Here is a 15,940-nt window from a genome sequence, read left to right as displayed (position 1 = left end):
GTACGTTATTTTAAATAAATAAACCGGAGCTGGTTTAAATAAAATATCACAATATAAAAGATAAAAAAATAATATTTGTGTAATCTCTCTAAATTACATTAAAAATAAACGCCCCAAAAAGTTTTATAACTACGCTAATCTTAAATTTAAATTGACAATGTTATGAAATTTATGTGGACATTACATATTTATGCGTCCTGGGTCTAAAAGGGACAATGTCAGATAAATTTTTTTCTTGGCAATATTTTTTAGAGGGTTGATGTAAATGAAAAAATACACATATATTAAACATATATATAAATATATGTAATGCTGCTTTTAAAAAAAAAATAGTTTGAAATGCCACAGACAGTTTATTATAACGGTACAAAATTGTTTAGCCGAAATGTTGTGATTTACGACATTGGCCCCTTTAGACCGAAGTTACAGATTTTAAGAACATGGTTTAAATATATAATATTAATGTTTTTAATACAAAATGAAATTTAATTTAGTTTATTAGGCTACAGGTTTGATTTGAAAATGAAATTTATCGGTATATTTTTTAACAATAATAAGTTATGAGTTTTCTTAATTTAATTTTATAAGGAATAATTGTTGAATTCAGATATCGCTGCTTTAGAAACATCGATTGCTTTAGTTTGGCATGAAAATATAGTGAAGTTTATTTGTTTCCATCTTCGATCAAGTCGATCTCGTCCCCTGAAAAAAAGAGAAAAGTTAAAATTATTCCAAGTTTTAAAAAATTCTTAATTTTCTATGTGCTTTGTTTTATAATAACATATATTTTACATAAAATTTAATACGCGTACGCAAAAATGACATATATTGACGTCAGAACCGCGTTCATGGGGGGCGATTACAAACGCAAGATACAAAAGTCATACCTTCCCTATGATATAGATTAATTCTCCCGACCGATTACAAAGATGCACTATCGACTCTTACTTTCGAGTTTTGAGGTAAGTACATATACAGCAATCGGGGGCACCTGTACCCCGCGGTACACATATCTACGCACTGAATGTGTCATAAATCATGTTTAAGTGAGAACTTTGTGCATTTGATATTTGAAAAATTAAAATCGTTTTAAAGTGGCTGCTTTTTATTACAAAAGCCTATTTATAAATAAATTTTGATTTGACATTGAGCGCAGATGACAGTTAAGACAACAGTAACAGCATCGTTTAGCTGAAAGAATTAAAAAATCGAGGTAGTTACAGCGCATGCGTAAGATCATTTGATGTACTTGAATAATATGATACTCGTATAATGCGCATGCGCCGTAAGGTGCTATGTTACCTTTTTTTTTCATCGATAGCTATATCTTCTCGAAAACATGTATCTACCTGTCGGTAGAGCCGGCATCGTAATACCGAGGTAGATATGTAATTCCGTTAATTTTTAATATACTCGTAATGGTTGCGCGAGCAGTTGATAGGATTGAGTGGTTTGTGGCTGGATGGACCGCCGGTGGACAAAGGTCCACCTATCCTACCCATCCTGTGATCTCCCAAAGTTCAATGTTTGTTATTCTCCTAGTCTCTATGGTCATGGGTAGCTACGGTTGCTATGGGAACAATTTTCCATATCCATAGTAACCAACATAAAAAATAACACACTTTTTTCTCTTCTTGATAATTTCTGCCAACTACCGCATGTTAATAATTTTATCTGCCCGCATCTGAACATTTTTACATCATCTGACCGCCGTTCCGCCACATTCATCTTTATATTTTGCAAATAACTATAGTGAATGTGCCGTGCCATACTGTTTGATTCCGCATTTTCCATCTCCGCGCAACGCATCATTTATTTCCCCGCAAAATTTTAACACGGATCAACGGATTAGGTCAAATAATATCCACGCAAATTATAATCGTAACCCCACGTATCTAAGTAATAATTTATTTATTTTTCTTAAAACGATTTTTTTTTTGATGGGATGCTTTTGCTTACTTTTTTAATGCAGCCCATTTCGCAATTTTTATTAAAAAGTCAACGTAAACATAATTTTTACTTTTGAAAAAATAGAGTTTAACTTCTTTTAAAGTTTTTATAAATATATAGCTGAACCCAGCCACGCTTCGCTGTGGGTTTGCCTGATTAATTATTAGAGAAGTAAATAAAAATAGTAAAAAATTGAGTCAATCCATCGATCACTTTCCGAGATTTGCGGCCACAAACATACAGAACCTAAATTTTTATATAACTATATGGATTATAGTGGAAATAAATTTTTATCTTCTTTTTCTTCTAGTGCCTTTCCGGGTCCCCCCGACGTTGACAATCACTATAGCGAAAGCATATGTATCTGTCCTGGGATAATTTTACATTTTGCATCAAGGATTACTGCTTATTAATGTACTGGTGATTCCTGGGAAAAGATGACCAGAGTGGTTTCCCGTTGCCTTCTCTGGTAGATTTTCTGTAGGGGTTAACTTCTCTTAGCTGATTGGTTTTGGTTTTGAGGCGCCAAAAACTCGCCTTTTGTCCTCTCGTTATCTGCTGTGATTATTACATTGTTATGAGTGTGATCCCCATTGCCCAGGGTTTGCGACGTGGACGCTAACGAGTTGGACTAGTCAGTAGTGTTGCCGGTGGAATGCAACCGGGCGTTCGCAGCATTTTATAGAATCACATCCTCCAGCAAGATGTGACTCACTGCGACCCTACTAACAAATTAAAATTTGTATAACTTTGGTTAAAATTGATAAAATGGCAGCACTGTGTAGAGCTGTTATTTAATACTTGTCAAGTATGACAAATTATGAGTCAATTTAAAACGCATAAAATGTTCCGTTTCCATTAAAATATCCGAATAAAAAGTATATAGAAACACTCTTCTGCTAAAATTAAATGTTTTGTAACATTTTTAAGTCAATTCATCAATTGTGTTCCGAGATTTGCGGCCACAGACATACGGAACCTTAATTTTTATATGTATTGAAATGTATGTATCTTTACTAACAAAAAGGCATTGGGGTAGCATTGAGTTTTATTGTTGTTTTTTTCAAATTTAGTACGTACTCTAGTTTTTATTTTTTAATTTAAAGGTTGCTCCACTATGAAGTCCTAACTTTACTTTCAAACCAGCTGGTCGGAATCGTTATTTTACTAACTATGATGTCATTTATTGTTGATGCAAGTTGTTTGAGCTATCACTTTCATCTTGAAATGTAACAATAAAGTCGACTTGGTGTTTATTCCAAGCACTGCGCGGCAGTGACCTTTGCGCTTTCGGTGAAATCTTACTACGTACATAAATATTTCGTTATGTAAATAAACCAGGGGCGAACCGTGTATAGAAGCGATTATGCGCAGCTTACCATTATATTTGACTAACTATAATAATGTTTTATCATAACTTTATTTACCGAAAAACAAATAAATAATTGACATTTATTTTAAGTCATTTCTGCCGTTTGTATTTTTATCTTAATATAAATATAAATTTCAATAAAGCGCGCCAGCGACTGCGGTGAGCCAAAAAAATAGCTGATTATTCCAGCTTATTTTTTCATACAAATAAGTATACTATATTTTGAATGTACTAACCCCAGTGCGGATTTTTTCTCCTAGATTAAACCTGCAGATTACACAAATTATTTGAAGATTCTTTATTTGGTAAGCAGTATTTCAAACAATGTTTCTTAAGGACAATTTTTTTTGAGATGGTACTTTTGACAAAAGACCATAATTACTTTCATGCGTCATATTGCAAGACATATAGTACTCCACGCGGCCGTTTTTAGCACTATTAATTACTAGAACAATTTGGCCAGTGGACATTTCAATTGAATACCTAATATTGACTGAATTCATAGTGGAATTGTTTATTTATTTTTAAATAAATTATATTTTAAAGTAATGGATAATATATCTATATCACGAAGTTACATCGTTTGAGTTGATTTTATGGATGAGAGTAGTTGTATCACACAGAAAAACAGAAACATATCAATTTGTAGTATATATTACTTACATTATATTATGTACCTCCTATGTAGGTACAAATATATGATATTTTTTATAGCTTACCTATAAATAAATTCACCATTAGCCACTGATATATACATATATCATAGTATCTCGACGCAATACTATCTTTTTTTGTCCTATTAAAAACACGTGGCGAGTGACTGTTGAAAGATAAAAGTTCACCCACACACCATAGTTAATTAAAAACAATTTTTCGCTTTTGAGGAGGACACCAAAGCTATTCATACATAATGTCAATAGATAGGTAAAGTGTTTGATTCATTCGTGTCTTGTTGTTGAGAGCATGTCATAATGAGGAAGTGCAGTGGTACAGGAAATTGAATATGAAAAGTACGCGGTAAAAAATTAAAAAGTAGAGTATTTTATTGTACAGCGAAGTTTCTCAAAAATGCATGAAAAAAATAATTAAAATGGTCTGAATAAAAATGAACGGCTTACTTTGAAACGTCACGTCGAGAGATTTTCAATTTCCGGGTAGCCACGTTTTTCAACGTTTAGAACGTTTTGACAGGTACTGGGTTACTAATGTCAGAAAATCTCACCGAATTAATTTTTTTTTAACCACTGAACTTCCTCATTACACGGTATTTGATAATTTAAAAATAGTTTTTAAATTATCAAAAAAGCACTTCTTTTCTCATTTATGTCGATTCTTTTGTTTTCAACAAGGAATTTGTTCCTTGTAAAATAAATGGTTTTTGAACTTGTAATACAAGTGGTTTCTGAAGAGACATATTTTTAGCTTTCGGTAGTATTATAAAATGTATTGGTACATCATTACATACGTATTGGTTGTAGAATATTTTTTGTAAAACTTTAATTTTCAAAACATAATATCATGTAAAATATTCAAAGTATTTTTTCTTACCTGGAGTAATAGTCTTCTTTCCTCTCATTCCGAAAAATCCACTAGGTCCCCTTCGCTTTTGAAATCCTTCATCATCTGTCCAAGAAAGACGCTCGGCGAGGTGTTGCAGATTGTCCGATTTCTTTCCACGCACACCCACAAACTTTCCTCGGAATGGAAAACCATAAGGTACTTTCTTTCCCCTCATGCCGTAAAATGTGGAAAAGGAGGGTTGTTTCTTTCCTCGAACTCCGTAAAATCCGTAGTTCGGAGAACGCCTTTCCTTCGCGCTTACGAAGTTACCCAGATTGTTAGACATTTCTCTGTTCAACCCGAAGGCTTCAAAAGGAAATATTTGCCCGTTTGAAGGAGGAGCAATATCATCGCTTACTACTTCTTGCATTCCGAGTGCATTGCCATTTATTTGGTTTTGATTTACACCGGTTTCTTTGGGAGCTTCAATTTCGGTATGCAGTTCTGCGCTGACATCTTTTTTTCCCCTCATACCTTGAAATCCGGACGGAGCTCGTTTAAACTCCTCTATACTATTTAGATAATCGAATTCTCGTTTGTCTCTTGCACCATCAAAAGCAGCATTTTTAACGGAATTTTCATTGCTGTAGTTATCACTCGCAGATCCATTTTCTTGAAGATACTTTTCTAGATCATTGAATGAACCAAGAGGGTAGTCGGATAATTTTTTACCTCTCATACCGAGGAATCCGAGAGATTTGCGTTTGTTAAAGTAATTTTTTAGATATTCGTATTGTTTTTTACCTCTCATTCCTTGGAATCCTTTTAATCCCCTTTTTTCATATTCATCAATCGCAGAGTTATCGTTTATCGCGTACGTGTAAGGCGGGGCGGTCATTATGTTATCTTTTTTTCCACGCATTCCTAAGAATCCCATGGGAGCTCTTTTAAGTGTTGAAGGTATGTTTCGTTGACCGTAGTAGTTGTTCGCCGTGATCCAGGAATCAGGTATTCTCGCGTACCTTATCAAGTCATCGAAGTAGGGAATGGAAGGATATGATAAGTCGTCAAGTTCCATTTGGGATTGGTAGCTGTCATCTAGGGATGGAAAGTCGACGTTTTTCCTTCCTCTCATGCCTTGAAACCCGAGAGGAAGTCTCTTGTTCGCCTTGTCTCCTTGACAAAATGAGGATATGAGCGCCACTCCGATGACCAGCCATATTGTAGACTTGTTCATTCTGTAAGATGAAAAAATATCAATTTAATAAGTTGCATCTCGTAAATGAATAAGCCATACATTGCAAAAAAAATCATTGAATTGCATGAAAGTTTGAACCGGGTCGTGGTCCCGAGGTAGTATTGTGAACTCACGGACCAAAGGTCCCAGGTTCAAATCCCACTCTACCACAACTCAATTTCTATTTTTCCAGCAAAAGTAATTTACGACTTTTAGGAAATGGTCTAAAAATTTAAATATTTGAGTAAATAATAAGTATTTCTCTTTTTTAAAAAATATTATTTCAATGCATATTTTTGACATATCAAAGCTTTACTGACATAATGCAATAAGTCATAAAAACAAGTTCGGAGGTAATCGCATTTAAAGCTTTTTTATTCTTTCAACGCATTATTTCTCCCACAATTCTCTTTTATTAGATTTTTTCTTTAAAGCTTTGAAAGAGTTATCTTTATTCTAGATATAGCATAACATTTAAAATCAACATCTTGCGCCAATATTAAAAAATATTTTAAATATATAGACTGCTGACTAAATGTATTCTGTCAGTATAGCCTCGATATTACGTATATTTATTTAATAATGGAATGAAAAGATAGAATTGCATTTTACTTAAAAATAAACCATCATATTAAATGTTATTAGACATATGCAATTTATAAACTTTCTGTATCCGAATATAACTGTAAAGTCTCTAATATTTTCATTAAATAATGTACGTGCATTTGATTAGTTCAAGAGACCTAAAAAGGTCGGGTTTTTATAAAGGTTAAAAATTTTTAAGAAATTTTACTCAGGAAAACAAATACTGCGATTTGTAAATAGAGCAAACGCATTCAGAAAAGTTACCACTTAGTGATTTATTTGAGAAAAAGTTTGTTCAATCCTCGATCCGTCTCACGTGTCATTATAGAGCGCATATTCCTGAAAGTATTTTTGAAATGTTACCTGAATGCTACAAACTTTAGGAATCGATGAAGCTTTTAGCATTACTGTACCATTCGCCAAACGAATAGTTTCCCATTCTTCCGAATATCTGAATGAAACGGATATGCATTATATTCAAAGAGCCTCCACACAACCTACATATGTATATACAAACGTACATGATCTAGCATTGTTCTAACTCCTGCTTTTTTTAAGCTCACGAGAGTAATATTGAACGTTTTCTTTACCCCTTTGGGAATACACTTGTTTTTGATATTTTCTCATAATGTACTCGTATCTTCGTATCTTTGGCATCATGAAAACGTCGTTTTTTTCATTTCAGTTTTCAATCATTTGAGATTTTAACATTCATTCTTATTTAAACGTGGAAACTATTCGCTCTACATTTTCTGTAATACGAGTATAACAACTGAGATGGAGAAAAAAAATTAAATAGGAAAATGGAAGTCGATTCGTTAATCGGCTTATTTGTAATTTCATATTATATAAAACAAAATGTTTATTTTTTTTAAAAACCCCTTAGGGTCACATAAGAAATCTTATAAGGTCTAGTCATGTAACAAATGTAATTTTTGTGTTTTTTAAAATATTTTTTATTTCCTTTTTTAATTACTATAACAAAAAAAAAATATCTTTTACCGAATATCTTATTTTTTCTTTCTTATGTTACACAAAAATATTATAACTGTCCATTATTTATTGTAGGAGCAAAAATTCATTAACTTCAGGTTGATTTTAAATTAGTCTCCAGTATAATTTTTCAGTATAATTTAAAGTGGTGACGCAAGTCATATTAGTGTTTAAGTCCATAGTATAGTATTTGTGACTATCCTACGATTGTCATTACGTTTTTAATGCTGTAGTGTTGTTGTCTGGTATTATATTTGTGTATGTCAGCATTTTTGGTTTATGTTTTGTCACTGTCTGTATGTTGCAATTTTGTGTACGCTTTTAACAATCTCAATTTTCTTCAAGTATTTTATGTCAAACTGGTGTGCTTTTTCATACAGTAAAGCTGTAGGGGTCAGAAAGTGTAAGTTGTATGTTAGTTTAATTATTTTATTTTGTTGTCCTTGTATCCTTGGTATGTCTGTTTTGTCATCCGTTCCTCAGAAGGTATGACTTGTAATTGGAATACGAGACATTAACATAATGTAATGTTTTTATTTTGATAGATATGGAATATAATTAACAACCAGTTATTACTCTACTAACTTATAAGTACATAATTTTCTATTAAAATATTTTAAAAAGTTGTCATGAAATCACTTTTTTAAAAATTAATCTACCAATAAGGATTTGTTTTTAAACCAAAACCATCGCAATTCCATAAAATGATGTAATAGACCCAGTATCCTTTTCAGCAACTCATGAAACATCTTTAGTTCTTAATGGTACAGCTTGTATTGACTTGCCTTGATTCTTGTTTTTGGGAGTCAGTAACATTTACCTCCCTTTGTAGGACAGCAATGAATTTTGTTGTGACGCTTAATATTAGTCATGTATTCCGGTAACAAAAGACTTTTTAATTAGAACATTAGTACTAACGTATTTAAAATTACTATTTGCTTGACCGAAAGCATGTTCAGCACCGTCAATATGCACAGGACTTATGACTTAAGCTAGGGTTTCCTAGGACAGCGGTGCCCGTATTTTAACGGCCGTAGTGAACGGTGATGCAGTGGACAGCCATCGTAAAGGTGATTAGAGAGTGGTTTCCTAGGAAAACGGTGTTAAATGGTGTTGATAACACCGTTTTCCTAGAAAACCACACTCTAGTCACCTTTACGACGGCTGTCCACTGCATCACCGTTCACTACGGCCGTTAAAATACGGCCACCGCTGTCCTAGGAAACCCTAGCTTTAGCTGTTGGTTTATTTGTTTTTTTCATAATTCAAGATGGCGCAAGAGTTATCACCCGATGTTTTTTGACTGAATTTTTTTTTATGAATAAAAAATGTTGATTCTGCTTTTGTATTGTGTTTATTTGATATCTCAACTTTTTTTCCCACAAAGTCTAGAAAATGATATCGGCCAATGGGTCGCCGCCAAAATTGATGACCAAATGGGCCCGATTTGTGGCACTTTCCTTCATTCTCTCTAGAACTTCCGGCGCTAGGTTCTTGCATTCTAGACGGACATTCTCTTTGAGGGCTTCAAAAGTCTGAGACTTATTAACATAGGCTCTTGACTTAAAAAAAACCCACAAAAAAGTCAAGAACGGATAAATCGGGTAATCTTGCCGGCCAGTGCAAATCACTAAAACGAGAGTCTAAGCGACCCGGAAATACAGCCCTAAGAATATTGTGTGCAGTATGAGCCGTTGATCCATCTTGTTGCAACCATATGTTCTCCAATCCCGAAATTCTCTGTATAGACCGCCGTGCCGATTGATGGTCAATTACTTGGCACGTCGTCTGGTCGATACTCCTGGATCCTCTGCGACATCTTCAGCCACAGCCGGAATATTCTCAGCAGAACGGCTGCTCCGGGGTCGGCCAGACTTGGCAGCATCTCATGTTGTCCCATACACTTTTAGGCGAGCGGCTAAACGCCGTAGTTCTTATCCAGTTGGTGTCGGACGACCGGGAAATCTGCGCCTAAATTCACGCTGCGCCAACACCACCGACGAATTATTCCGCAAAAAAATATACGTGTATTTTGTATCTGTTTAATTCACAAATTTTAAAGCAGAACTTACATTTGCCGCCATTTGCAAAAATTATGGCATCTCCCGATAGGGCGATGACTTTTGCGCCACCTTATATAAAATCGTGTAGACATACTCAACATATTGTTGATTTAATATTTAGCATTAAAATCGGCGTTTAAAATAACTACAAGAAGCCCTTTTTTCACAATAAAAAATCTTTTACCAACAATTTTTTTTCGTTTTAAAAGAGAAATACTCGAGTTCTTATCATTTCCTAAAGGTCGTTAATAACTTGTGCTAGAATTGTGGTAGAGTGGGATTTAAACCTCGGACCCTTGGCCCGTGAGTTTACAATACTACCACGCGACCACATCCCGGTTCAAATTATTGGTTTATCAATGATTTAAATTTTAAATTGCCCTGAATTGTTAAGTTTAATAAATTATCGTGCCACATATAGACCCACTAAACGTATTTTTTTGTTGAACTTGGGTATTCCATTGTAACTGGTGGGACATTTGATTCCAGAATTTGATTAACTTTAAGCTCTAACTATGTCATCGGAATTCATGCAATAGTAAATATTTTTATAAAAACAAAATAAAAAAACTTTTTACTGTACAGTTTTCAAAAACTAATGAATATGCTACTCGTATGTGTAATTATTATTGGAATAAATGTGATTGGTAGGTTACTAGGAAATTCCAAAAGTCTACTATTTATTTATTTTAAATTTATTTATAAACCCTTACGGATTACATGCATTTAACAAAATATTTTTTCCAACCTAGATTCTATTGTTTATGATAATAATTTGAACATCTTTTGTACAGGTTGTCTATTTTTTTTGTTTAGTTTTGTCTGATAGTTTATTGTATAATTTCAGCCCCCGGTTAATTAGTTTGTGCTTTTAAGATGAATTTAAGCCAAGTACTTAATATTAATAAGATTTTTTGCTGTTGTAAAATACATAATATTGAACACTTGAGTTTTGATAAAATAGCAGTCTAATAAAAGTAGAATAAATAAAAATAAATTTTTGGTAGGACAGGGCTTTGAGATACCGAGTAAAAAAAATATTTATTGAATAATAACTCTGTGTGAAATAATAGTTTTCGTAGACAAAAAAGTAAATAACTAATGTTAGTAAATATTAGTATATAACCACTCACCGACTTTTTTAGTCTACCGGTTTCGAGACGTATCCGTCTCTTCGTCAGGACACTCACTACACCAACATGCAAATACTAAAATACACCCCCACCTTCACCATCACCGTAGGATATATATAGTATTTCCAAAAATACATCAGACCATGCAAATTTATATAGATGCGAACACCACCATGTCTTAACATGCACTTTAGTAAATAACATGTATTTTAGTATTATCATATTGGTTTAGTAAGTGTCCTGATGAAAAGACGGGTACGTCTCGAAACCGGTAGACTAAAAAAATCGGTAAGTGGTTATATTATAATATTTACTAAAATGAGTTAAAATGTTTGACTACAAAGTTAATGCTTTAAACATAAATAAAAAAGTAATTATTAAAAAAAATATTGTTATAAAGATTTATGAAATAAAGACGTTTAGCTGTATGTTTTTGTTAAATTAATTGTGATAAACGAAAATACAATATTTCCGTAATATTCTCACTTTACATGGAATGCCCCAATTATTAATTTAATTTACTGGTTTTCTGCTTGAGTGGCTTCAAATAAGTACAATGATGCTTTGGATTAATTTTATACCTCGCCATTCTGGCATATGTTCTAAAAAATAAAAAAGTGGGAATATAATGATTAACTTAATTTATCCATTTGTTTTTTTTATTTTTTTATATCACATCTGGATATCTTTGTCGTACTGTTAAACATGTTGTGTGTGCGTGATAAATCTAAAACGGTTTAAGTAAAAACACTTTCCTCATAGTGGTTTGTATGAAAAACAAAATAGCACCCTTTATCTCATACGGGGGTAGTAAATAAACAATGGAGTCGTGCGTTGAATACCATATTTGGGTTTTTTAAAAACCCAACGATACGTTTACCGTTGCCTTCGTGACACAGCTAGAAAAGTAAAATGTTTCATTATACATAAAAGAGGGATGAAAGAATTCCTCGTAGCACTTTGAATAAAATGATAAAATAAAATAGAAAAATACACAATAATTGACAGTTTGAGAGAGAAAATTGATGTTTAAAAAATAGGGTATTTTTTAAAAGGGGAAATTGAAATATATAAATATACGCATTGAAGTAAAAAATACACAGCGTGTAAAGTGTCCACTTAAATACGAGTAATTTTTAAAAAAACCATTTAGTTATCCATGTGACTTGCTGTTAAAAAAATCAGAGTACTTAATATTATCCAACAGTATATATTGAAAACGGTAGTGGTTACACACATAAATGGAGACATTTACCCATCATTAAGTTTCGTATTTATTAATTAAATTTTTTATATTGAATGTATGTATGTATGTGTATGCGCATGAGTATGTGTATGTATATGTGTGTATGTGTATGTACGTGTGTATGAATAAGTATAAACATGTGCATGTATCAATATATGTGTACTAGTAAGTTTATATTTTATTTGTCGGTTCTTCCTTTTAATTTGTAAATAATTATCAAGTATTAAAATGTAGTTGCCTAGCTTGGAACGGGGTATGTACCCTTGTTAGCTGGGTAAAGTGTACAAAAATGTATGTAATATTATAATATGTATAAATGAAAAAATAGAAAAAAGATAAGGACAATCGAGACTAATAAACTAGGGACTGAAATCATACAATAAACTACCAGACATAACAAAACAAAAGATGTAAAAAATATTATCACTATTAATAGAAAGTAAATGTAAAAAATAAAAAAAAAATTTATTTAATGAATGTAATCCGTAAGGGTTTATAAATAAATACATTTCTTATTTTAAAAAAAACCCCGTCTGAAGAAACAACTTCATTCTCTTCCTTAATCTCTTCTCTCTTTTCTTTTTATTCCTTACAGCAGTGGACGTCCAGGACGTCGAGAATCTGATACTTTGTAAAGAAGGCTAGCGTGGTTATTGCTCTCAGGAGGCATCCGCAGTACATGGCCAAGCCAACCATAACGCCTCTGCTTGATGACAGTTATCACCAGAGCTTGCTGCGTCTGTTCTCTTATTACTTTATTCCACACAAAGTCCAACCACTGCACACCCAAGATTCTTCTGAGACACTTATTCTCAAAATTCAGTATTTTGCTGTTTTGAACCCCAGTGAGGTGCCACGATTTTCATCCATAGAGGAGAATAGGTGTTATGCAGGCGTTATATAGGCGGGATTTGGTTTTCACTGAGTAAATATTCGATCTTCAGACAGCTTTTATACTGTTGAATGTGGCGCCTGCTATGTCTAGCCGCACTCTCAGTTCTTTTTAAAAGCTGCCATTTTCCGTAATATATACCCCCAGGTATTTGAAACTCTCAACCTTTTCGATGACTGGTTTGACAGTCAGGGGATTTTGGGCATCAAGGCATGAAGTGTTACACAGTACATGGGTTTATGCAATCTTGTTTTTTAAACCCAATGTGAAGTATCTAATTAGGCTATCAGTGGCCTGAAGACACGTGACTGAACCGTCAATTATAACCGTATCATCGGCATACTCTAGGTCGCATAGTTTTTAGAAGAAGGAGATGGATATTCTTCGATCTAGTGGAATTTACTTCCTTAGGATGAAGTCCATGAGGATTATAAAAAGGAACGGTGCAAGGACGCAACCTTGACGAACTCCGGTTGTGACCTCGAACCAATATGTGAGTATAAAATGGCAAGCGTTAGCCATTTTGTTGTAAAATTAGTGCTCGGACACAGCGTGGTAAAATTCAAAATTTTGAAATTAATTTTCCTTACAGAATTTTCTTTGAGGCATACAAAGAAAGGGTTTTAAATTTATTTGAAAAAGGGTATAGGTATGTAAAGATATATATTACAGAACAATTCCACATAAAACGATACGCAAGTACCTAAGGTTCCAAATAAAATTATGTGAATTGAAACACGACCATTTTATTATTTGTGTTTCTTATTGTTCCGCTATGGCTTTACTTTTCTGACAATTCTTTGACGTTATTTTAAGCTGATTACACGAGATGGCCTCTAACAAAAGAACTCGGCACCTGTTTTGTGGAGGTAAAATTATTTTACAAACCAATTTAAGTTTCAAAATGAGACTTTTTTTCCTACTTAAAGTTTGTAAAAAGATGCAAATTTCTGAAACAAGTGTCATGAATGTGGGAGTTGAACTTTTAACATATTTATATAAACAATTGAATGCAAAAATGTTGTTAACATCATCATTTTATTAACTATGCTGTATTGGGAACAAATACATTATAACATTGAGGAAAACGAAAGTACCATTACTATTTTTACTCTGATAATTTTGTAAAATAGCGTAGACATCTATGATCCATATAAACTGTTCGCGAATTGTTGCAACTAAACTGAGACATTTGACGAGCCATTTGTCCAGGTACTTTGAAATTAATGGGAGCATTTTAGGCAGTCCCGTGTAAAATTTAAAATCCATACTAATATTAACAATGCGAAAGTGTGCTTGTCTGTTTATTTGTATTTCTTACACGTCGCAACGGAGTGACCGAACGATGTGATTTTTGGCATAGGAGTAGCTGGAGAGCTGACAAGTGTCACAGGCTACTTTTTACACAAAAACAATACCACTCCCCCGGAAAAACTCTTAAAGGAAAAAAAAAATATTGTAAGGAAAAACAATGCTACGTTGCCGTAGACTAACGGACATTTACAATATTTTCAGTTTGTCCTAATTTTTGTAGACAAGGACTGGATTCAACTCCCTGGGGAGCTGTTTATATTAACATATTACATCAGAGATAAAGAACATTTAAGAGAAGGTAATATAGAAGTCTAGGCATCTACAGATCCTGTTCACAAACATCAACAGATGAAAAGACTGAAGGAATATACATGTTCAAATATGGGCAGAATGGTGAATGTTACACCGTGTGTAAAGTGGCCACTTAAACCAGCCATTGACAGGTCATAAGCCCAGTAGATGCCTAGACTTCTATATTAACTTCTTTTAAATGTTCATCATCTTTGTTGTAATATGTTAATATATAACAGACATTAGTTTTTTTTGCATAGCGATAGTTGAGGAACCGGAAATCGTTACAGACTACTTATTGTTAAACGGCAAAACTAATTGATTAACGAATTTCTCCCTAATATCACGCAAGCGATCTTCTTTTCCACGTCCACTTCTAAGCGGAGCATGTGGACATCATCAGTTGTCTCTAGGAGACCCTATTGCCAACCAGAACTCTCGGATCCTCGCACTTCGATCCAGCGCCCCTTAGTTCCGCCAAATACGATAGAAAGATCATCATCGACGGCCTTCCAGGGCTGCGTGAGCCCGCAGGTTTAAAGAACAGGCAACTTGGGTTTAGGTTCTCCCGAGGCATCCAAGCCAGGTCCACCGCTGCATCCTTAAGACGCTCGATACAGGAGGCTGCTGCGTTAGTTGTTGAATCGATCCACATTATGCCAAACATTCTTCTACTTAGTACTTACTCTCAAAACTCAGAAGTTTGGTGTTCTGAGCTTTGGTAAGGTGCCATGATTCGCACCCATATAGGAGTACTGGCATTATACAAGAGTTGAATAATCGGCATTTTGTTTTGACATAATTCCAGACAACACGTAAAAAAAACGTGTTTAAAGTTAGTCTTAATTAAATGTAATAAGTTTATATTTTTTCTTCTCGCAGTTAGTTTTAACAGATGTATATACTCTAAGGTTTTAACAAATTAAAATTATTTAATTAAAAGTCTACGTAAAAAAATCATATCTGATTCTAAAGTTTATATATGTGGCTCACCAAAAAAGGTGACGAAAAAAAGAAAAATTAAGAAATTGTTACGTTATCATAAAAATAGACAAAATGGATTATTTATCTTTCCTTTTTTCAAACAAACCATTTAGTCCATTTTAATGAAACAGCAGGCTTATTCTGTCACAATTTCGTTTCGTAAGTTCGTTCATTCGTCACATATCCATCTCATTCTAACGCAATCAAAACCATATGTCGCTCTCGTTCCCTCTAATACGATACGAATGAATTTACGAAACGAATTAGATACAGCATAATGCCACAGTTTTTCAACTAAAACTTTTTTAACGGTTTATGGTGATATCAAGGTATTAAAATTTCGGGTTTATTTTCCGCATAATTAATGGATTTTTTCCTAG

General features: G+C 33.5%; 1 protein-coding gene across 1 annotated transcript in view; it reads right to left on the bottom strand.

The window, feature by feature from the left end:
• Positions 1 to 579: 579 nt before the first annotated feature.
• Positions 580 to 15,940, bottom strand: part of Tk (Tachykinin) — a 186,175-nt gene continuing 170,814 nt past the window's right edge. Inside the window, exons 2-3 of the mRNA XM_088223671.1 lie at positions 4,871 to 6,060; positions 580 to 702 (exon numbers count right to left, since the gene is read on the bottom strand). Coding sequence (XP_088079797.1) covers positions 665 to 702; positions 4,871 to 6,059 — 1,227 coding nt within the window. The 5' untranslated portion in view covers position 6,060 and the 3' untranslated portion in view covers positions 580 to 664. The remainder of the gene's footprint in view (positions 703 to 4,870; positions 6,061 to 15,940) is intronic.

This window comes from Micrasema longulum, unplaced genomic scaffold, assembly GCF_059751315.1.
Source record: "Micrasema longulum isolate JH-2025_06_02 unplaced genomic scaffold, ASM5975131v1 h1tg000248l, whole genome shotgun sequence".
In the NCBI taxonomy this organism is placed as follows: domain Eukaryota; kingdom Metazoa; phylum Arthropoda; class Insecta; order Trichoptera; family Brachycentridae; genus Micrasema; species Micrasema longulum.
This window is presented reverse-complemented; position numbering and strand designations above follow the sequence as displayed.